The sequence below is a fragment of the Electrophorus electricus genome, chromosome 15 (genome assembly GCF_013358815.1).
Source record: "Electrophorus electricus isolate fEleEle1 chromosome 15, fEleEle1.pri, whole genome shotgun sequence".
Taxonomy (NCBI): Eukaryota; Metazoa; Chordata; class Actinopteri; order Gymnotiformes; family Gymnotidae; genus Electrophorus; species Electrophorus electricus.
Window position 1 is genome coordinate 17983272 of NC_049549.1, and position 23350 is coordinate 18006621.

General features: G+C 46.6%; 3 protein-coding genes and 1 long non-coding RNA gene across 7 annotated transcripts in view; 2 read left to right on the forward strand and 2 right to left on the reverse strand.

Annotated features, from left to right (window-relative positions):
- The first annotated feature begins 6 nt into the window (after window positions 1–6).
- On the forward strand, window positions 7–2064 carry mos (v-mos Moloney murine sarcoma viral oncogene homolog). Its single transcript, XM_027032383.2, has one exon. The coding sequence runs from the start codon at window positions 37–39 to the stop codon at window positions 1033–1035; it is 999 nt and encodes a 332-aa protein (XP_026888184.2). The 5' UTR covers window positions 7–36; the 3' UTR covers window positions 1036–2064.
- Window positions 1737–10748, reverse strand: clptm1 (CLPTM1 regulator of GABA type A receptor forward trafficking). The gene is made up of 14 exons (XM_027032379.2): window positions 10683–10748; window positions 8408–8538; window positions 7203–7326; window positions 6755–6913; window positions 6287–6404; window positions 6116–6201; window positions 5760–5880; window positions 5307–5551; window positions 5006–5099; window positions 4614–4804; window positions 4422–4517; window positions 4198–4333; window positions 3326–3493; window positions 1737–2971 (listed from the first exon to the last, which is right to left on the reverse strand). Exons 1-14 carry the CDS (start codon window positions 10734–10736, stop codon window positions 2790–2792), a joined length of 1905 nt encoding a protein of 634 aa, XP_026888180.2. The 5' UTR covers window positions 10737–10748; the 3' UTR covers window positions 1737–2789.
- A 1517-nt stretch (window positions 10749–12265) lies between these two features.
- Window positions 12266–23350, forward strand: part of hip1 (huntingtin interacting protein 1) — a 31421-nt gene continuing 20336 nt past the window's right edge. For 2 of the 4 annotated variants that reach the window (XM_035534060.1, XM_035534061.1), the window contains exon 1: window positions 12266–12902. In XM_035534060.1, the coding sequence (XP_035389953.1) occupies window positions 12783–12902 (120 nt within the window). In that variant the 5' untranslated portion in view covers window positions 12266–12782. Of the gene's footprint in view, window positions 12903–18358; window positions 18902–23350 lie in introns of those variants that run through there. The other 2 variants (XM_035534062.1, XM_035534063.1) reach the window with 2 other exon arrangements.
- On the reverse strand, window positions 12924–17062 carry LOC113591757. The gene is made up of 3 exons (XR_003412235.2): window positions 16951–17062; window positions 15787–15983; window positions 12924–14948 (listed from the first exon to the last, which is right to left on the reverse strand). It is a non-coding gene; the product is annotated as an uncharacterized LOC113591757 (long non-coding RNA).

A 23350-nucleotide genomic window follows, 5' to 3' on the forward strand; every position in this document is an offset into this window, starting at 1 on the left:
GCGGCGGTGCGCGCAGTGTGTCCACGCGCTTGTAACATGCCGTCTCCTGTCCCCGTCACCCGCATACTCCGGAGGGACTTGGGCGTGAAGCTCGGGGCCTGCAGCAGCCCGCTGACCAGGTGCGTGGGGGGCTCGAGGCTTCGCGTGCCTGCCAGCGCGTTCCCGGGGGATACAGCCAGGAGACTTTGGTCGTCCGCGGTCAACTGGCGCGAGCTGCAGGGTCTGGAGCCCATCGGTTCGGGCGGATTCGGCTTGGTGTTCAAAGCCAGGTACTTCGGCGAGACGGTCGCGGTGAAGAGGGTGAAATGCGCCAAAAACAAACTGGCGTCGCGGCAGAGTTTTTGGGCTGAGCTGAATTCCGCGCACCTAAGGCACAAAAACCTCGTGCGCGTGATCGCAGCTACAACACACTCGCCGACAGATGAAGTGATGGACGACAGTATCGGTACCATCATCATGGAGTTCGCTGGCAGCCTCAACTTGCAGCAGGTCATCTACGGAGACGCCGAACCCTTACACGTGGACCAGTGCGTGCGCTATTCCGCAGACATCGCGTGCGCACTGCAGCACCTGCACGCCCACAACGTCGTCCACCTGGATTTAAAACCCGCCAACGTGCTCGTCTCGAAGGACGGCGTGTGTAAACTAGCAGACTTCGGTTGTTCGATGAAAATCGATCTTTCACGCGACGCTGCGAGTCGTTTGCACGAAATTGGCGGAACGTACACCCACCGGGCGCCCGAGCTCCTGAAGGGCGAAGAGGTCACGGCCCTCGTGGACATCTACTCCTTTGGCATCACACTGTGGCAGCTCCTCACCCGCGAGCCCCCGTACGCAGGCGACAGGCAGCACGTGCTGTACGCCGTCGTGGCCTATAATCTCCGACCTGACCTGGCGCGGGATGTGTGGACCCGGTCGGCGCGCGGACGGTGGCTGAAGGAGCTGGTCAGCCGGTGCTGGAGTGCAGAACCGGGCCTGCGGCCCACCGCGAGCCAGCTCGTCACGGAGCTGTCCACGGCTGTGAACTCGTTTTAACGTGTGTAGGTTTTTGTAAGAAGACCTTTTGTTTGTAATTGTAAATAAGTGATGTGAAAATAACTGCATACTTAAACGAATCAGTGTATTTTTAATTTTTCAAATGGATTCGATTAAATTTTTCTACTCGTAAAGAAATGTTGGTTATTAACTTTACTAAATTATAAGGCCATTATATTTTCAGGAACTGGTGTTCAGGTTATTTCAACTAGTTATAGGATAGAGCTTAATAATTTTGCCTTTTTATGCGACCAAATGTGAAATCCATATTTTCCCGTATGCCCTCAGAAAATGTCCAGAATATGTAGCACACTGTACACTCTGGTGAGGATAATGAGACATTACTCGGGCAGTAACGGCCAAGCGTGGATCTCAACTACTACAGCGATCCCCACGGTCAAGACACCAGTGCATCAACAGCTCACAGAAGAAAAAACTACTTAAAATAAGCGCACTGGCTCTAATCATTACAGCGCCGTAGTCGAGGCAACTGCGATACCTTGCATATGAATTTAACGTAGCTTCTCGTTATGGACGCCTGTTAAACTATGTAACGTCTGGCCACTTCCATTATTAATTACACTCCCATTTTAACAGGTGCTCATTAACCAACACCTAACATGTTGCATCAAAAACAAAAAATCCCAAACAAGCTCTGCATAAAATATTTAAACTGCACTTACGCTTTACTATAAACATGAGTGAATCAAATTTTAATGTACCAAAATAAAAGCCCAGTCAATTCAGCATTTTGGCAAAAAAAAAAAAAAAGACAAACTAGGCTTTTTGTCCCACCAACACTCACACGACACAACCTAAGCCTTGCATTCAACAGACTAGCTGTACTGAAAACAAAAATGGCTCTGCTTTGAAGTGTAGATGCATCAGGGTCTCTGCAGAGAGGGATCCGAGTCCTCGGCCAGATGACCGTCACCGCAGCTGCTGTAGACCGTCTGACAAGCTGCACACGAAGGTTTTACAAGCGGAGACTGTACAGTGTTAGGATGTACAAAAAAAAAAGGCTGAAAACTAAAATCATGATCACCATTATTAATAATATTAATAGATCATTATATTAATACCTACAAGGCTGTTTGTTTGTTTGTTTTTTTGTTCAAGTTTGGAACATCAACCATTAAAAAAAAAGGACCCCTAACAACGGAAAAGCCTTGGGCAGTCCCAGTCTCCTGTGGGTAGTGTCTGCACAGGCTGAGTAGCACTCGTCGTCCAGACCGTGTGCTGCTTCCCGTCACACTACTCACCCTCTTTCTGGTACACAGACCTCACACATGGAATGGGAAAAAAGGAACAGCGAATCCACACAGTAAGGAAAACAAAAGGAAAAATAGTAGCAAGTTTGCACTTGCCTTCACTTTGTCTCCCATCTTGTAAAATATTGAGATATGTACTGCAACAGCCCATCCAACACAGTTAACCTCGTGGATCTCTTCCCTGTACCTTCACAACAGTAGTGTTAACCAATCCAGAAATACACAATACAGTACAGCACTTTGCTTTTTACTTCACCTTCACTGCAAGATATGGGAGACTGAAAAATATTATCAAGTTTACATTAAATGGGTTGTGTTTGTTTCTGCAGATCCCATACAAAAAAAATGGAGAGTTGAACTGAAATTTCTCGCAGTGTCCTTTACAGAATACCATTATTCCAGTTCCCATCCCTGACTATTAGACATAAACTCAGCCATGATGTTGGAATACATCTTGGGCAGACGAGAGTGTGGACGAGAAGATTAATCGTTCTTCTTCTCGCCCTCTGGTTTATCTGTGATGGCGGCGGGCGTGGTGTCTTCTGCAGCCACCTGGGCCAAGTTTTCCTCGCTGTGGTGCAGTCCACTAGTGCCAAATTCATTGACACGGTTGGGGTCCACTCTGTAGATCCACCTCTGGTACAGGTAGATGAAGAACACCACGTCTGGGGAAGAATAAAGCCAGCCTTAACAGATAGAACAGGCAAAGAAACTAAAAGCCAACAGCTGATACAAAAGTGAAACAGACTGGTTAGTACATTTGCTAAGTCTCTGCAGCGCAGCGCACACACACACGCCATCATTGCCATATACGCTGATTTTGAGACTGCTACCAGAGAAAATGAGTATATAAAATTATATCATGTACAGAATGAGTCTGCTAGTGCAGTGTGCCTCCACAGAGCGAGTCCGCACTAGAGTGTACCACCAGAGAGAGTGAGTCCATATTAGAGTGTACTGTCAGAGAGTGCGTGTTTGCACTAGAGCCCCTAATGAGTGCACAGAGAGTCCGTACACACCATCTCGCAGACAGCCTATTCTGTACATCATGGGCATTCGGATCACGAAGGCAAACAGGTCGTCGATGAAGGTGTTCAGTGCCTTGTAGGTGAGCATTCTCCACGGAAGATGAGCTACTGATTTCATCTTGTAGTTAATGAAGAGCTGAGGTGTCATGGTGATGAAACCTACAGAAAGGACATTAAAGATATGAAAAACAAACCCAGCCTAGGTCACAAACAAAAACTAAAAACATTTTATGACGAGACTAACTACAGGAGACAGCTATCTGGGATATACTTCCCCCTCAGCCAAGGTAATATTAGAATTCTGCTCATTGGTGCGGAGTGCCAAGGCCTACCAACCTCATCTCAGAGACTATATATTTACACATACTGTTTGTGAGGCAGTCAGTCATATTATGTTATAGTACATTTTCTTCCAACAAGCAAACAAAGTTAACAAGGCGACAAGGAGCACGTTAGGTATATAGTGAGCTACGTTAACATATGCAACTGCAGACAGAACTAAGTAGACATGCAGCATGACCCAAGACAACCTCCTGAATGTATTTGTAGTGTTTTTGGCTAAAATGCTCTTCAAAAAGTTACTATCTGAAGCAGAAATACTCAAACATGCATCCCATCTCCGCACCGATTGGCTAGTAGTGAGATATATTAAAAAATTTTAAAAAAGCCTCTGCTGTGTGCTTTTGCGTAGAGGTTGCTGGGAAAGGTAGGCTTGCACCCTAACCTGGGACAGTCCCAGGACAAACTTCTGAATCAGCTTTGTCTGAACCTCCGCCTGTCCCCAAAATCAAATACACATCCTTTGTGGAGTGGCGCGGTTCAAATGTTACGAAACTTATGTACTCTGAAAGGTCAAAACTCACCGAAGGTTAACAGGAAACCATAGAGCATACTGAGCACCCATGAGTACCAGCCCTTGTGTTCTACGTAGATTAAGCTGTAAACAGCGTAACAGCCAAAGAGTGGATAGAGTATCCAGGACAGGTACTTAAAGGCCATCTAGATGAAGAACAGACAGAAACAAGCATCTCAGTGGAACAGTCACATCTGCAGTGGAACGGTGCGAAACGAATGCAGAAACACTTACGTCGTCGTAGATCTTGGTTGAGGACTCGACGTACGTGGACTTGTCCTTGAATATCAATCGTGGGATTACTCCTGCAATCCTATTCTCCCAGTCCATCTGAAAGGGACCAAGAGGTGGTCAAGGGGTCAAGAACGAAGTACTTCTCACAATAGGGGGCTGTGCGGGGGGGTGGAGGGGTGGACGGTGTCTTACCCTCACATCCATGACCTTGGTGATCTTCCAGAAGTCGATGAGTAGCCCGATGAACACGCTGACCTGCACCACGAAGTTGGTCTCATTGTCCAGGATGTAGAGCAGCACCACCAGCGACTGGAACACGCCAAATATGATGGAGCGCACAGATAAGCCCTCCAGAGACTGACGGCTGTTCCAGAACTGGATGTCTGAGGGGACATGACATCATGACGAGACAGAAAAACAAACCAATCAAACCAATAATGTCCATGCAGCCAGAATAGCAAACAACAAATATTTATGAGGGTTATTTAGATACTTGGACCAAGAGGACATTTCCTGGTACTTAAGTGGAAGTACAACTACTCATGTCTTACATATGCACGTGTGCTAATAACGATGACACTCACCATTCTTAAAGGCCAAGAACTCAAATATGCTATGTACAATGGAGACGACGATCGTGAGCCCCAGGAGGTATGGGTTGGTCTCCAGCAAAGCCACCTGTTGAGCAAGACATTTCCCCATGAACCGGAAGTGAAAGGCTACGCAAAACATACAACACAACCCCACGACAATGTGCTCATCAAGAAGTTGATCGAAACAGAGAACACATAAGTATCAAACGTGACCGGAGACGTTTTCTTCCCCACCAGCATTCTAACCCCGGCAGGGCGTAACCAGATGGGAGCCCTAGGACGGAGTTCTGACCTTCACAGAGTCCTGGTCCTCATCAGACTGTTCGTACGCGTCCTCGCCCAAGAAGTTCCAGGGAGAGCGGGCGCTCTGGGCAGCATATAGCTGCCAGCGCCATAGGGACAGGGGGCAGTAGGTGAGTCGCAGGGGCAGCTTCTTCAGGGTCTCGTTTATGGGGTAGTAATCTTTCTGCAGGTTCCAGTAGTCGTTGAAGTACACGATGGGATAGTAGTCGCCACTCACGGCGTCAAACTTCACGTCTGAGAGACAGAGAAATGGGTAGAAAGCAGAGTCAGGGGAGGGCAGAGCATGAGCAGAGAGCTCCTGGTGTTTGTCTGAAAATTGCTGTATTGGTCACACAAATGGAGTCACACGCATTCAGATCGTTGCAAACAATAAGTTAAAAGCACAGATCCCAACACCACCCTGTCAGACATGAAAGATTCGGGGTGGTGCTGGGGCACTTACGCTGGTCGAGGGGCGGAGGCACGGAACCCTTCACCCACGCTGTGTGATCATCCACCATGTTGATGGTTAGGTTGGGGTGCCAATGTGATATGATCTCCACAGGGCCATGACTCTCTGCCCGCTGATACATGAACGCACAAGGGCGTACACACACATTCCACAAACATACGCAACATACCATTTATTATTATTTACATTTAGCCTTCATGGGAACTGCCAAGATGGTAACACAAGGCTAACTGTTCCCTGTAGACTGCAATGGTAAAGCTCCCCTCCCCCCGGAGACTGAAGGTATCCTGCTCGGCTGGTACCACTCCACGGTAACGCCAAGCCACAAAACAACAGAGCACACCGACCTTAATCATCTCAGGATCAGCTTCGGTGGCTCCCGTCAGCAGGTTCTTGGTCTTGAGGAACTTCCTTCTCTTAAACTTGTTCAGCACTGTCACGGTGGGAAACAGAAGCGGGGGCATTAGCTCGGACGCGGGACTAAGCGTGTGCGAGTGGAACTGCTGGGGGGCGCTTACTTCGGCTGGCGTGGACGGTGGCTAGCCTGCGATACTGGCCTTTGCGCTTAGGGTCGGGGTGGAAGCCGCTCTTGGTGAAGTACACATGGATATACAGGGAGCCATTCCGCTGTGTGCCCTGCCACATTCACACAGACAGATTAAGTGTCTCAGCACAAACCACATTTACTAGTAGAGCCCTGCATTATCTCCAGGTCTGATAAACTAATCCAGTTATATCTGTAGCATACAGTGTCTTATTATAGATTATGCTTGAATAAGACATAGTCTGCACCCGAGTAGGGAAATGTAGATTTATGAGTGGTTATGTCCCTTTGTACACAAAGGGGAGGTGGCGTCTTCAGAATTCGATTATTATTGGGTAGGTATCTGGATCATATGTTTACATAATTTGATAGCCAATTTCACATTTTTTTACCAAGTGTAAAAAGAGTTTATGAGGAGCAGACAGAGGTGTTTATGTATCACCTCAGGTGTGTCCAGTTCCAGGTAATGCTCATAGCAGCCATCTCCTGCCTCTCCTGTGGTCCAGTCTCCATAGATCAGGTCCCTCTGGAACCAAAACAGGCTCTCTGTGTTGTTGAAATCCGAAAATACCTCATTCTCGGAGATATACACATAAAGATCCTGGAAACAGGAGACCATGCAGCTGTTAGTTGTCATCACACACCTGTCTGTGTCACAGCAAACATTTCTCACCTGCCCACCTGTACCTCAGTAAGCAAGACTAAAGGTGGTGCTCGTGTCTTTGTGCATTTTATGAGAATAGAGCACCTCAAACTGATGCAGAGAATCCAGTTAGTTTTACTCCATCCCAGATTCCTACACACCTGTGGCAGGTAACCACACAACACCGACCACCTGCCTCAGGTGAGCTGAAATTAAACAAAAACGTGCAACGTTCTGCCTGCAGTACCATCAGGGTGTCCTTGGGGAAGAGGTTGCGGCTGGGCAGCCGGGGGGCTCCTGCAGGGGCGCTGGGGTCAGGGGTCGATGGACCCCTGCGGAACCAGCTGCTGATGGCCCAGATGATGAGGATCCTGCACCACAACACACAAGCAAACGTCAACAAGGCTCTCGGGCAAGTGGTGGTATCACACGTGATGGAGATACAAATGGAAGGGAATCAAGATTTCACTACCCAATATCTGCAAATGATGGTTTAAATAGTCTGAATAATAAAACATGTTAATTTTATCATCAGCCTAAATATGAACACAAATAACAGTAACGGGCCACGGCTTGGACCACGTTGTCTTCTCAGCTGCAAAACAGGGCGCAAATGCAAAGAGTCATAGACGCAAAATAATGTTATATTGAAAATGACTCGTCCTGCTGATAGGACAACTTCACAACGAGTACATGCCATAATTTCCGCACAGTAGATCTGTGGAATACTTCTCCTCTGGCAGGAATCCCACTCAGGAATCCCATTCATAGTAAAAGGCTTTATATTACACACCTTCTGTACTTCTGGGTAGATGGACAATCAACCATATACAAACACCATTTATAATCCCCAATTATCAGTGCTAGATATGGTTTAGTTAGTATATCATGTCAAGACTTCATATACTGATATACAAAAAAATCTAAATGACTTGATTACAGTAACATACAATATTCCTAAAATTGTCAAGCAAAAGCTAAAAATGACAAATACAATGTGCATACAGGTATTATCTGATATATAAAAAACAACTATGACTGGCAGCAATTCTAAGAAACCCTTCATTCATCACACCTCCACTGGTCCTTTGTGACTGGTAGAGCTGCTACTGTTAGAAAGAACCCCCCCCCCACCCCCGACATAAATTGCAGCTCCTAAACGTAGCTTTTGAGAAGGCTGGCCAGGAGCCATCTCTCACCAACCTCCACTCATGAGAACACCGTCTAGGACAACCCGCAGTGTTAAAATACAGTCACAGAACAGAGTGCTAAGTTATGATTAAATCAAAGTGCCCAGCACGTCCTAGGTAACAGGCACCATCAGGACACAGTGTTTCACCACAGTTACATGTGTTTCGATTCAAACCTGAACAAAAACATTGGTGTTCTTGTTTACAGCATCCATGGCTAAATTAAGCTCAGACGTGGACTGCTGGGCTTTCCTGCACACACCTGAAGAGGACGCCTTTGATGACCTGCCAGGCATTTCCCTGCTGCTGCTGCTGCTGCTGCTGCTGCTGGTCCGGTGGAGCAGCGGCAGTCCGTGCAACCTGGCCCGAAGCGGCAGCGCCGTTACTGCTCACCTGATTAAAACACACACGCCCACTGCTCAGTGACTGCCAATAATGAGCCTTGGAATGGAAGACAGCATCAAGGCCATAGATGGCACGTGGCGATTTAAAACCTAACCATCCCCCATTCTCGTCATGCCGTTTTAGCTCGGTGGACATGCAGCGCAGTTTCTTGCTGATACAGAACAAGGTTACTTACTACCTTTTCTAAACTGAAGCAAATCTCCCTCTCTTTGAGGTCTGTGCAACTAAGAACATTTCAACAATGACGAAAGATCAGAGTGATCACAGGTTTATAATAAGAAATATCCTACATTTATGCAAAACAATTAAATAAAACATAACTAACAGTGGAGCTTAATACTATAAAACACTGAATGAGATTATATTTGAGTCCTAATTCTAAATCATCTTTCTTCCCTTTTTTACACAACCTGTAATATCAGTCACTGACCAACATAATCGAACATCAACAAACAAACAAAGATTACATACAATGGCTTCCACGTCAACATGGGACTGCAAACTGAAACATTTGAGAATTCCGTACAGTAGCATGGTTCACAAAAATTAGTGCAAACAGTTCCGGAAAAATAGGATCATCATCAAGCAAAACACTGAAGTGCATTTCTAGACAGCAGTCTCGTAAAGCAGAACCATACATGTACCACTATAGCTACCATGTGTGAGGAACATGGCATGTAAAATACAATAATGAACAGAAAACACTACTCATCAGCATCCAATTAATACATTTAAGATCAAGTACCAAGATAAAATAGGCTGAAAAGTTGTCTGAGGGATTTTAAAAGATGACTGATCTGGTCATCATTTCTCAAAATCATCAGTGTTAAGGTCATTTAAATGAGAGACTGTTCAGTGCAAGACTCTACCATTTAAAGATTATCTTTGTTTTATGATGGTTATATGAAAGCCAGCCCTGGACTTGATCTTGAGGTTCACTGAACCTGAAAAGTACTTATTCAAACCTAACAATTCCCTCAGCCCCAGCAGCAGGGTGGAGGTCAAGTCAGCCCTCATTAGTCTGTACAACACTATTCCTTAATTTCAGTGTCTTGCAACAGTCCTCAGCAGACAGAGACAGCAAAGGTTATAAGATCTAATCGCAGTAATCTGGTGATTAGGTTAAACAGTCTTTGTGAGGGTCTGCCAAGCAAACAAGTGAACGGAAGTGAGCGAGCAACGTAGCGTAGATGATTAAACACGTGTTGCTTCGAGGCTCATGTCCAAGTTATTCGAGTGATCTTCAACTCCCATATTGCATAATACAGTGTATACACGAGGTTGGCGGAAACGTTTGAGTCTTAGATGGACCTGGACTAGGTTTGCAAATAGCGGAGCTCCCCAGCTGAACTCATCATTTAGGTACACGACTGGGAGGCTGAGTTGAGATGTTACATCAGTACAATGCACCTCACATACAACCTGCGTTTAACTCACCGGTGATCGTAGAGCAGTTTGAGTTATGTAAATATAAACCAATATGTTAAAGGTTTATCTAACTAGCTAGATAACGTAAGGTGACAAGATTTAAAAACTCCGCCTTGGCGAAATAATCCAGGAAGCTCTAAAACAATCACTGCCTCTGACAGGACAGATTAACCCATTTCATAACTAGTTAAATGAGTTAGCTAGCTTGTTGATTAACCAGCCCAGTCATCCATCTACAACGTCGTTAACTAGCGAGCTGACAGTTGGTGTGTGCCATTCCCCTGACAAGTCCACCCAGTCCAGCCACACGATCGACGCCGGATCCGAGAGAAGAGTGATACCTGCTCGTCAGAGGTCAACACTCGCTTGCTAGCCACCATCCGAGCCTCTAACCTCCGTTTTAGCTAAATTAGCTTTACCAACCGGCCGTCTGAGACAAACGACGCATTTAAGTCCACTAAAAGCTGCAAGCAGCAGCTGTGGAGAAACGTGATGAGTAACCCCGGCTGGGGTAGTTAAGGCTGGCTAGCCTAGCGTTAGCCTCCGCGGGCAACCGGGGGCGCTGGTTCTCACCGGCATCAATCTCAATTACTTCATAAACGCAGAGGAACTAACCATTTTACCCGACTACCATACCGAACAAGTAAGAAGGGCGGTGTGTACCTGCGCGGCCTGTTGTCTTACGCCTGTATGACTGTTCTTACCTCGCCGTTGCCTACGGCCGATTGCTGTGCTGCCTCAGTCTCCTGCGCCGCCATCTTACCTGTCTCTGTCGCACACTGTAATGTGGAGGTATCGGGACGGGACGGCAAATCTCGCGTGATTTGTCTGTTCTACGCACGTTTGCGATTCCTTGGTGGGAAACAGTCACATTAGAGTTAGAGCAGGTCTCAATAGAAATTTGATGGAGAGAAAGGAATAAAAAAATAATAATAATTGTTCTTATATACCTTACAAAGTAAACTAAATGCTAAAGAAAATATAATATTGCATATATTTGAGGTCTGTTTGTATATAAAAATTCCCAATCAATCTCCTATAGGTGGTATTTTTCCTTAGCCCTATTGGCCCCATCGTTTTCTTGTTGAATGCCCTTAGAGTCCTGTTGATGTTACACAGCCTCAAGCATCCAGGATCCATGTGTGGGACATTGAATCACAGGCTTTCTCATAGTCAGTCCAGGCAGTGCACAGGTTGGTCTGTTTGGTCTTACAGTCTTGAGTTACTGTTTTATCTACCAGCAGCTGGGGCTTGGCTCCTCTAGTTTTCTTGACAATGCCCGTATGACTCTCTTATTCTCATCTCTCATCACACACACACACTTGGGCCTATCACCCATAAGCTGGAGGAGTGGCTCCAACAGATATGTGGCATGACAATGACAACAGCTCTCTCATTCCAGAAGAGAGCAGTAATTGTCTGATTAATATGCTGCATCATTGCTGACGATGAGACTGTGTGTATATCGACAAGAACACACGCATTTATTGTGACCTTTTTTTAAAAATGGTGGCTTTTTTTTTAAACGTAGTCTATGGTGTTCCACTTTTATAGCCACTAGAGGGAGCCATATTTGCAAGGAAAGAGAGAAAATATTTTTACATTAATAACCATTGAATATAAATGTATCTTTTTAAATTTCAATATATTTACAATTCCTTGTAATATTTACCGTTCTTAATTCACTTGGAACCAGTAGCATCGCAATGGTGTGGTTTATGCACCCACAACAAAACCACTTCTACCACTCCCAATGGGTATCACTCGAGATGTCATAAGGACTTAAAGTCTTTAATGTGCGGCTCCGAAGCCCGAACTGTTGTAACCATTTTTATCCTGTTGAGAGTAGCATTACTATATATTACCTCAAAATACAATTCCACCAAACCTTTAACCTGACCCCAACTGTATCATCTTGTATTGCAAGTAAAATAATTCAGCCCAGCCCAGCCTGTGGAACACAGAGCGTTTGAGCTTCTTTTCCAGTTCACTTTTGCTTTCCTTCAACGTTTCCCACTGATATTAAGTTAACACATAACAGAGAGGGAGAGAGAGTTTGAATTTTAGTACCCTCTATGTTTAGCCAGGCACAATAGCTTATTCCCTCATAGGGGGCGGGACAATGATTCATTCCTCGTCGTCGCAGCAAGAACAATATCAAGTGTGCATACTTTTGTCTTAGATACAAAGTTAAAATGCTTTTAAATCTATATGCATGTGGCTGTTTATCAAAAGAATAAAGTCAAATTAATCAACGTTGTAGAGTTCTACTTTTTATTTTGGCGTATAAAGCAAAAAAAAAGCAAAAAAAAAAGATTAGCTGGAGTTTATACTGGATCTAAACAAAGTGAATATTCTTATAAATAAAGTACGAGAGTGGAGCTGCGCGTGACGTGAAGGACAGGCGTAAACACGCGTGACGACACACGGAGCGAATATGATCCTCGTGGGCGGGAGCAAATAGCTTTGATCCAATCGCTGACGAGGCTGGAGGTTTCTGAGAATGTTGCTGCCTCTGGAGTTTTTGCTTGCAAGAGCGTTGGGCATTCTCTCGTTCTTCTGCGGTGGTTTAGTTTTGTTGGTTGTAGGTGTTTCAGAATATTACCGAGTTCATACTTTGCACGCGCAAGACCACGCGACGGATTGCTGCGGAATGCTGGGCGGTGGACACAGAAAATGACCTCCAGTGATAACGTCGAGAGTTTGGGAAATTTCGTGCCAACACTTTTTCTGCTTGTTTGTGTGATTCATTAATTTGTACAAAGTATCGAGACTTCCCACTGGTCGGACAAATTTGTTTCTAAATGGATCGAATGAAGAGTTCTATTCAGCAAGTCCCAAACCCAATTCCAAAAGTTCTGAGTCGCCGCGCTGGTGGTGCCAACAGTTTGGAAGTTGAGAAGGAAAACTTCGAGCGTAACCAGGTAACGTTACTCAGCCTGGGGTTGAATGTGACCGGGTAACGTTACCCAGCCTGGGATTGAATGTGACCGGGTAACGTTACCCCGCCTGGGGTTGAATGTGACCGGGTAACGTTACCCAGCCTGGGGTTTTGCGTGACCGGATAACGTCGGGCCGCCTGGGGTTGAACGTGACCGGGTAACGTTACCCAGCCTGAGGTTGAACGTGACCGGGTAACGTTACCCAGCCTGAGGTTGAACGTGACCGGGTAACGTTACCCAGCCTGGGGTTGAACGTGACCGGGTAACGTTACCCAGGCTGGGGTTGAACATGACCGGGTAACGTCGGGCCGCCTGGGGTTGAACGTGACCGGGTAACGTTACCCAGCCTGAGGTTGAACGTGACCGGGTAACGTCAGGCCGCCTGGGGTTGAACGTGACCAGGTAACGTCTGGCCGCCTGGGGTTGAACGTGACCGGGTAACGTCGGGCCGCCTGGGTTTGAACGTGACCGGGTAACGTCGGGCCGCCTGGGTTTGAACGTGACCGGGTAACGTTACCCAGCCTGGGGTTGAACGTGACCGGGTAACGTTACCCAGCCTGGGGTTGAACGTGACGGGGTAACGTTACCCAGCCTGGGGTTGAACGTGACCGGGTAACGTCGGGCCGCCTGGGGTTATACGTGACCGGGTAACGTCGGGCCGCCTGGGGTTATACGTGACCGGGTAACGTCGGGCCGCCTGGGGCTATACGTGACCGGGTAACGTTACCCAGCGTGGGGTTGAACGTGACCGGGTAACGTTACCTTGCCTGGGGTTGAACTGGGCAAAGGATTATGCATAACTTTTACATAGAGAACAAACTACTGAGAAAATGGTGTTATTTTAGTGACGTATGAACCAACTTTCAATAAAAAAAACCATCACAGTTTTAACAAAGAATTGTGCTGAAATGATCATTGTCATGGACGAATACGGGACAAAGCTGTGGAAGGAATGCTTCCTTGTCCCATACCGTTACAGGATATAGCAAGCTGATTTGCCCACAGGGAAATGGAAGATTGTTCAACAGCAAAGCTGAGAAATGTGGTTTTGCATGCGCGGATTCATAAGTCGCTGCCGCTGGGACTGCATTATATGCGCGCGCAGTTTCCAGGCATTGTCTAACACCCTGCACACGATGATGCTTTAATAACGGTACTCAAAGCAGTATTTAAAAGTCCCTAAAACATAATGTAGATTTTTAAAGTAAATAGGCCTGCCTGTGTATGTAGGCTATATGTGTGTAATGCAGCTAACGTGTTCAGGTCTGTTTGGATTAGGGACCAGATTATAGCTGTTGTATCTTTCAGTATTGTATCATTTTTATTATCGAGGAGGAAATATTTATGCAAAGAGGCTTACGGTACGCTTACTCACTACTTATTGCTGAACCTTTGGTAAGTGACTTGCATGAGGCCAAACGTGCGCCCACACCCTGATTTTGTCAGTGGCAGTCAATGACTGCTTTAGAAAAATGAACAAAGGTCGTATAAGAGACTGGTTGTATATGTAAATTCCATGTCATCTGCAATCTGGCGTCTGGTGATGGTTAAAGCTGTCACAAACAAATTACATGGCTTCTAAATAAACAATGTTTTTTTTTTAAATTATGAATAACATTAATCGCACAAGGTGTAGATTATCGTATCGCATTTCCTGGATTTCCTCATGTATCCATAAAACGCATTAAGAGATCTTAGTGGTCGCATACCTATGTGGTTTCTGTCACACTGCCATGGGTCTACGGCTGAAGAAAGTAGTGAGGAAGGAGTAGGAGTGCATGGTGAAAAGCACTAAGAACTTTTCTTTTTAGGGCAATAAAAATTGGCAGCAAGCAGAGTTTATATCTCCCATAACATAGCAGGAGTATTTGGCGCAATGAGAGTGACGGATTTCATATCCGGAAAGTCAGAGTCCTCATAGTGCGTTCCAGAGAAAAGGGAGGAATGTTGATTGTGCATGCCAGCCTCACATGGCTCTGGGGGTTCTCCTCCTCCTCCTCCTCCTCCTCCTCCTCCAGAGACAGCCATCTGAAAAGTAGGTCACACGGCATGAGCTGTGCTTCCCTGCTCCACTGACAGGCTCCTAGCAGCGTCTTATTGCTTTATTTTTTTTCCGGCACATTCCTTAGCCCGTAACCTATATGACAATGGCAACAATTGTGCTTGTTTTGTTTGCTGTTCCAACAATGTCCTCGACATGCATGCACACACATGTGCACGCACGCCTGCACAGAACCGGTACAAATGGGGCAGCGGCATGGATTACCAGCTCGGCCTTCTGCAGGGCGTGCGCTGTGCTGCTGTGTAGGGCTGCAGGCTCTGGTGGTAAAAGAGGACCCGTCATCCCACCCAGCGTGCCGCTCCGTGCCCCCTGCCAAGGCCCGTGACAACGCAGCTATACTTTGCATTATTTTTACACTAGTAGTTTGTAGCGAGCATCCAGTGCTAACACTCTGGACTGCAGTGACGCACCTTGTTTCAGTGGCACCATTATTGTGAACGTTGTCAGCTAGCTTGAGGACATATCTGCCTGCTTCCCATCCTGCATCCTGCAGGTGTTCCTGCTGCTTCCCATCCTGGTGTGTGTGCAGAACTGTTCCGTCGGCTGTGTTATTGTACTCAAATTAGAGGGTGTCGGCTAAGTGCTCTATAATGACATGACTGCGGTTGGCCTTGCGGCCTGGCTGTAAAACAGTCATATATATTTAAGCTGGAGTTGGTAGGGAGGAGCTCAAGGCACAAGATGTTTGTTGTGACTTCGAGTGGCGGCATGTCCCTGCCTGTCTCCTCCTTGCCGACGGAAGCGGCTTTGCATGTTTAGAATAGAAGCAGCTGGCGAGTGAATTGCATTGTGTTCACCACTCACCATTTCCGCTATTATTGAGCCGCAATACATCATGTAACACCTCCGGGCTAATTCAGGCTATTCAGCTGGTGCGCTCAGGGGACAACCATGTCCTGTTGTACCGCCACTTAGGTCATCTTCAGAGGACACGTCTCTGTCTTTTCAGGCTCTGGGTTTGTGCCAATGCCCACGCCTCTCTCACAGGCTGAGACAGTAATCTGTTCATGGCCCCTCAGTAAAGGTGGATGACAGACAAAAAACAAACTATATTTTATGATTTGTTATAGGTATACGTTCTATGATTTGTAATATTGCATATTACATTATTCTGTGGTGTTACTACTGTAAAAGCCAATATTGTAATAATGACTATTTACCTTTATATACCTCAGTGACATATACTTCTCATCCAGTACTGCTGGGAGGGAGAGAGAGAGAGACCTAAAAGCAGGTACTGAGACTTACTGAGCTAACTGACCTCTAACACAGCAGCCTCAGTCCAGCACTGCTGGACACGAAAACGTACAGACCTATCGAGCCCCAATCAGAGAATATGCCTTAGCGGAAACCTCTACATCGTCAGAGACTCACAGCAGAGACAGATCCCTGAGTACAGGTTCAGTGAACACAATCTGACCCCAGAAATGGACAGATACACACAATCCAGGCTGTGCAGAGAGAGAGAGAGAGCAGCACTTTCTCCTCCACTGGGAAAAATTCACCCATTTGTCAAAATTTAAGACTAATACTCCCAAATTTTGAAATTCTCCTCCAATCTTAAAAAAAAAGACAAACGGTGCACGGAGAAGGAAACCTATCACCACCTGAGACACTACACTAGTACTCCACCACACCTTTCACTGGACGCAGTGCTCATCTTTATCCGGGGTATATAGTTATTGTAGTCATTACTGATTTTTTAAAATCTAGTTTGTCATTTATTGTCACAATGCGTTTACTTTTATAATAATGTTGTTACTTATGACTATTAGAATCATTGATGTCATGTTCCGCTTCACACTGTTTGCTTTGGCAAAATTGTCTCTGATACAGTCATGCCAACAAAGCTACCCTGAACTGAAGTGACCAACTGAGAGAGAGAAGGAGACAGTTGTAGTTGTAGTTATAGTTATGTAATATAACAGTCCCTACTTGCTATTTGCTGAGACATGAATTAAATATTACCTTTCGTTTGTGTCACGGTGCGGCCCCTTCTCCCAGACGCGTGCGTTTGTATGTCCATGCCTTCCCCGTGTCTCACACTTGTTTCTCCTTTTCCGTCGTTACCGTGCGTGTATTTAAGGTCTCATCTAATCGTAAGTGTTTGTCTGTGTTTACGTTCTCTGTTGTTTTGTGTAAATACTCGGCTCGTTCCTGTGTCCTGCCTAACCTCCGATGTTAGTTTGCCATTTTGTGTCCTTACTTTGTTCCGCAAAGCTTCGGCAATACAAGTGTATTTGTCACACCAATAAACACTATTTAATTGAACTGAGAGGCAGAGAGAGAATTCATACAAAGTCCTGAGGCTGCAGAAAGTGCAGGTCTTGGTGTGCTGCCCCAGTGGTGGATTAAACCAGCCCTGCATGGGGGTGCCAGGCGAGTTTGGATGCCACTGCACACCCACGCGTGCAAACGTGTCTGATGCCATGCCGCTAACGCAGTGGAGCAGCTTCAGTTACACGTGATTCCTGCTGGGCTGTGTTGATGTTCTCCACCTGAAATCATCACCTGTGAGTTTATGCTGGTGTGAAGATGGACTAGGCAACTCTTTAACGCTTTAAATGTTCAGGATTGCTTGAAGCAGAGACCGATGAACACTTTCAGAGGTTACTGTACAAAAGCTACTATGTGGGGGGGGCGCACAAACATTTCCGTTGTGACCTCACAAGCATGTGCTCTTGTGGCTCTTTTTGTGCTATATGCCCCAGCAATCGTGTGCGCGCGCGTGCTATATGCCCCAGTAGTCGCGCGCCTGCGCGCGTGTGTCTCAGAGAGCAGCACTGTGAGTCACTGCGCCAGACACTCGCGGCTGCAGTGGTGGGCTGTGTGAGACAGATGCACTGAGTGCGTGAACACCCTCCTCGCCGTACCAGCGAGTGTAGAGCAGCGCTTTGTTCCCGCTCCAGCCCGTTGTTGCGGCTGTTTTTACTCTCGGTGTTTGATATCCTAGTAAAATATAGTTCAACTGCAGTTGAAGTACTGTGGTGTCCATTCGATCACTTGTTATATCGGTTTTGCACAGAGAAGTAAGTCAACTGCTCTTTGCCACGCTGCTCTGGCGTGAACAATAGCAGGCTAAACTCGCGCAGTTCTACGTAATTGTGGAGGTGATGACATCACTGCGTTACTGCATCTGTAGCGCTTTGGGCTCGAGCGCGTTACCTGGAGGCGCCTGCCACGGTGCTGGCACGTCACGTGTCCTCCTCGAGCCCCCGAAGCACGCGCGTATGTTTCACGGGAGACTGAAACGGGAAAAAAAGGGAAAGAAAAGCAGGAACAGCGAACATACGTGCAGCCACGGGGGGGGCGCTGTTCACCTATCCGCAGCACACGCCGTCATTGCTGATTATAAAAGTGTAAGACTGAGACGCTAGTGGCGTTCTGTGGACGCCTTAAACTTACAAATAGTTTTCATCGGTCTGCAGATTAATCAGAATTTAGAAGTGGCATTAAAAGTGTAAAACAAGGGTGATGAACGAGAATCCTCAGCTTTAGTGTAGACTCACAATTGTCAGATGATTTGAGAAAGGACCGTTTAAGGAGAGAATCGATAGTTTGCAGACTCGCAATACAAATCATACCCTATATGACGGTATATGGTTTAGGGCTTCTGACTAGGACCGTGTTTGAATTTTGAGTTGTTTTAAAGAATATGCTACTGTATGTATACAAGCTAAACACAGGTTATGTTTGGTGAGAGATATAACGCTGCTCACTGGGGGCTCGTCCAGCCCACTAACCGGGGACGAGAGAAATGAGAGCGCGGCACGGAGGGAACCGGAGCGGGGCACATGTGGAGTTAACGGAGCACTCCACCTCCTCTCCCTCCCGGAGCGGATCGCCGCCTAGTTCCCTGTGCTTGGTGCTCGACGTGCCTTGCCTTCAGTAACATCCGACTATGGACTTGAGTAAAATGGTAGGTTGTCGACGAATTTTGCTCGCTATCCGCGGTTAGTTCAAAGCTTCAGGGCAGAGGTGTGGGGGCTGGGGGCTAATGTCCTGTGTTGGCCGGGGGAAAGCTGTTTCCTGCGCTCGCGTGTTAACATTGTTGCTCTCCGCTGTGTTCCGCTGGCGATCATGACAGCAGCTGCATGCGTGTCCGCGCGTCCCCTGGTCCTGCTAGCTGTGCTCAACACTCCGAGTCCGTAGTCCTCCCGTTCCCCGCGTTTAATGGCCCTTTTCCACAGTCCAGCCAGCGTGGTAATGCGACATGGAGGTGTTTCTGGCATATGTGTACATGCAGCTGGGATTTGAATGCAACCCTACAGATGAGCCGTTCCTTTGTACAGAGAACCTCCAGCATATGGCCGGGTAGCCTACTAGTGAAACTTACAAACTGACTCTTTATTTTCGAATGTTGTCGCTTGTTTTTTTTTTTTGTTTGTTTGTTTGTTTTGATGATCTCGTTTTTGGTCATCTGTTTATGGTCTGCTTAGGAATGATGAGCAACACATCTTGCGCTCAGGTTGCATGCGTATTAGAGATCTTTTGATTTTTGTTTGTTTTTGTTTTTGCATGTTTAATGTCGGCACTTTAAAAAATGTATTAAAGGTAATTCTTTTAAGTGTCCAATGGCACAGAATGGTCAGAATCTGCAGAGTCACTGTCTCCTACCATATTGTTTGGGACATTTCTTGTACACACAAATACTTGGGACTCTTGCATTTAAGAGCACAGGAATTGTAAGTGTTGTCATGTGTTTCCTCTGTGGTGCATTTGTATTATGTGAACTTTCAGAGCAGGTGCGTTAAGAGCAATCTGACTTCTCCTTTGTTGAGCTCATCCACCCTGGAGCCTAACAGCAGGAGCTTTAGCGTTGTCCACAGGGAGGACATGGAACGCGCCCTAGTTGAGCTGATCGCTGATCTCACGGGGCGCCCTGAGTGTACGTGTCTGATGGGGCGGTTGGATGAGGTGTGCCTTTGCTCTGGGGACGGTCCGGCGCCCGTTACGCCTCTCCTCTCTGACACTCCTGCAGTTCTTTCTGCCGAGCCGTGCTCGACAGTGCTGTGAAACAGACTGCTGGCAGACTGGGTCAAATTCTGGTGGGTTTAGACTTTGCCAAATCCTGAACCTTCAGGCACAGTTAGTCCTGCCCCTCTGCCCCATTGCAGACTCCTTGGCTTGACGTGCGGTGCTGGAGCTGGACCGCCTGTTGTGTCCGGGACTGTCCGACCCTTAGGAACAAAGCGCCGGTGTATTTTCTGTACGTTGCAGCATCCTGTTGGTTCTGATGCATTTTCAGATGACTTTTTTGCGCTGGTGGTGTGGGGGGTTGGTGGGTCCTCTGAGGATCAAGTGTATAGAATAGCTCCTCATCCCTGTGTGTCCGAGAGCCTCTTGCTTTGCCAGCTCAGAAAACAGACCCACAAGGTTTATTAGTCCTTTATGGTTCCATTATCCTGTTCTGGTGTCTCTCCCTCTGGCCATATAACCTAAGCAGGCAGACTCTTTGGATGCCTGCTAAACCTTGCCAGAAAGAACAAAGACCCTGGCCCATGCTGCCTCCGTGTCCAGTGTTTGCAGATGCGCACAGGCTGATAGTTGATGGTTCCCACTGAAGTGATGATGTGTTAAAACATTTGACGTACAGCCTTGCTGCCTGCTGGCCTACAGATTTGTGTTGGAGGACTCGTCTAACCACACAACATTCACACACATTTATCTTTGTAATATCAGAAGAAGGGTCCAACTTGGCATTCTCTGTTTTGTGCCTTGTGCACCACCAAGGTGCTGCTGGAGTGGGTTGTGCAAGCAGATGTCTGAGTCAGATGCCAGTGAGCTGTAAAAGAGCCATTTAAAGAGTGGAGTCAAAGCAAGCCATACAGTGCCCACCCTTCACTAAAGAGACCTGAGAGGGTGGAGCTGCAGCCAGATTGAGTCCTGGATAAAATAAACTTTTAACGACAGGAAAAAAGGCTAATGGTGTGTAGGACTAACCAACAGTTGTGTTTGACAAAGCAGAAGTGTGTGTGTGTGTGTGTGTGTGTGTGTTGGAGTGTGAGAGTAGTGCTATTTAATGGTAGGGGGTTGTGTTCCTACAGGACACAGACTCCCAGGCACAGTGTGAACTGGGCAGACGTTTCCAGAGGCGTGCGGTTATTTTTAGTCCTTTGGATGGTGCACATTCACTGGAGCCTTGGCGCGCGAGGTCTCAGACGACCGTCTCTCTTGTTCACGGCCTGTCTGGGTTCGGGACTGGGATGAAGGAGTCTGTTCTGAGCGGATGGTTCAGGTTTTGGCCACAGCGCTCAGCAAAGTGGGGAAGACGAGCACTATTCGGCCAACAGGAAATGGCCAGGGTTGGGTGTGCCAGCACAGGAAACCGAGAGTGGCCCTCCGCTGTTCCACTTCCTGCCGTTGATCGTTTCAGAAGTCTAAGCAGACCCGTTTAAAGTGCTGTCTGAGGCAGGACGATTACGCCTAGGCCCAGGAAGTCTGCCTGTGTCATGTTTAAAACTTGAATTTTACCTCATAGTTTCAGAAATGTTGGCTTGGCAATGTGTGTGATAACTGTACACAAGATCAACCACTCCCAGTGACGAGGTCATAGTTTTGAGACATAGTGACCACTTCCTAATTTCACCACTTGTTTCACTGTGTTGGTGAAGCAGATTTGAGATATTTCAATACACACGCACACATGTTCACACACACACACACACACACACACACACACACACATACACAGATAGATACACACACATATGCACACACATTTTACATTTACAGAATTTAGCAGATGATCTTATACAGAGCGACTTAAAAAAGTGCTTTGTCATTTCTTCATAGAAAACATCCTAGTACAGTACAGCAGGTTAGAGTCCAATGAACTAGAATACTGTAGAAATACAGGGATCACTGCTACAGGGGGAGCTCAGTGGTTAAAGTACTTATCTTGTAATTCAAGTCCCACCACTGCCAAGTTGCCACTGTTGGGCTCCTGAGCAAGACCCTTAACCCTCAGCTGCTCAAGTTGTACTCAGTCATAATTGTATTTCGCTTCTGATAAAAGCATCAGCTAAATGCCATAAATGTAGAAGTGTGAAACATGTATAAGCTCAGACAACGATAAGTGTGATATCAAACTATACGTGCAGTTTGTTACCCAGCAGGTGCAGGGTCAGTAGTCATTTAAATATTCCACAAGTACACACACTGTGTTTGAAGATTGCAAGGGACTCTGCTGTCCGGACAGCCACTGAAGTTCATGCCACTATCTGGGAGCCAGGACAGAGAATAGTCTCCATACTTGTCTTCCATGAGACTTGAAGCATGGTGACCACCCGAGGTACGGATTGGGCTTTGACCATTGTCATCATACATGGAAGGGCTGGTCTATTTTTGGCTTTGGAGGCAAGCATCAAGGTTTTAAATCTGATGCATTCAGGTACTGGGAGCCAGTGAAGGGAACACAGCAGTGGAGTAACATGTGAACTTCAGAAGATTGAAGACCAGTCATGCTGCTGCGTTCTGGACAAGTTGTAGAGGTTTGATGGCTCTTAGAGGAAGACCAGCAAGCAGCGAGTTGCAGACTCGACTAAATTAGAACACATCTGACAGCCAACGCCCAACCCCCGGAAATCTTACTGCAAGCAAACTAACTCAACATGTAAAACAACAGTAGACTGTGCCTGAATATTTTTAGCCTCAGATGTAGGCATAGATATGTTGGAAATGACCAGAAAGAGCATGATTCACAGTACGACCCAAGTGTGTTCACCGCAAGATTCAAACCACTGATATGGCCAAGCCACAGCTGTGCTATTCTCCTGCGACAGTGACGTGATGGATGGTGTGACGCAAGAAACAAAGATGTGGAGAAAGAACACAACTTCTCGTAGCACCTTCACCGTGAGAGGTGGTACGTGCGGCAGGTGTCGCCTGTGGATACTCACGATGTGACTGGAAATGGCAGGACAACAGGGGATCTTTAAGCATGATGGCTGCTCTGATCCAATCCGATGCCTCAGACACGCCGGTGTGAAGCCTGCTCTGATCCAGTCAGTTGTCCTCAACACGCCCACCTATTTCCCCAGAAGTAATTGGGGAGCTCTGTTCTTGACTGGACAAGTCAGTCACGTGTCTTGGTGCCCACTGAACATACAGTTCATCTACTGAGGAAATCTCACAACCCCTGAATCTCACAATCCAGTACTAAACGTGATCATTTGATTTGAATATGTTAATTTGTTGTTAATTATGGCACCATGAAATGGGAAACGGGGAGTATGTGTAAAAATATCAGATTTTACCGTTAAACATCAAAAGCAGACACAAGCATGTGCCAGGCTGCACTCTGTGTTCATGCATCATCTGGGTGGATCGGTCACACCAGTGACTGCTGTATTTATTCAAACCGTCT

Bases quoted from the DNA above. Each gene is read 5' to 3' on its own strand.
- clptm1 (XM_027032379.2), bottom strand. From the start codon at position 10,736: ATGGCGGCGCAGGAGACTGAGGCAGCACAGCAATCGGCCGTAGGCAAC. The intron at 4,518-4,613 runs GTAAGACACCGT...GGTCCCTTTCAG, and splicing joins CCAAGGTCATGGATGTGAGG to ATGGACTGGGAGAATAGGAT. The intron at 4,334-4,421 runs GTAAGTGTTTCT...TTCTTCATCTAG, and splicing joins CAACCAAGATCTACGACGAC to ATGGCCTTTAAGTACCTGTC.
- mos (XM_027032383.2), top strand. From the start codon at position 37: ATGCCGTCTCCTGTCCCCGTCACCCGCATACTCCGGAGGGACTTGGGC.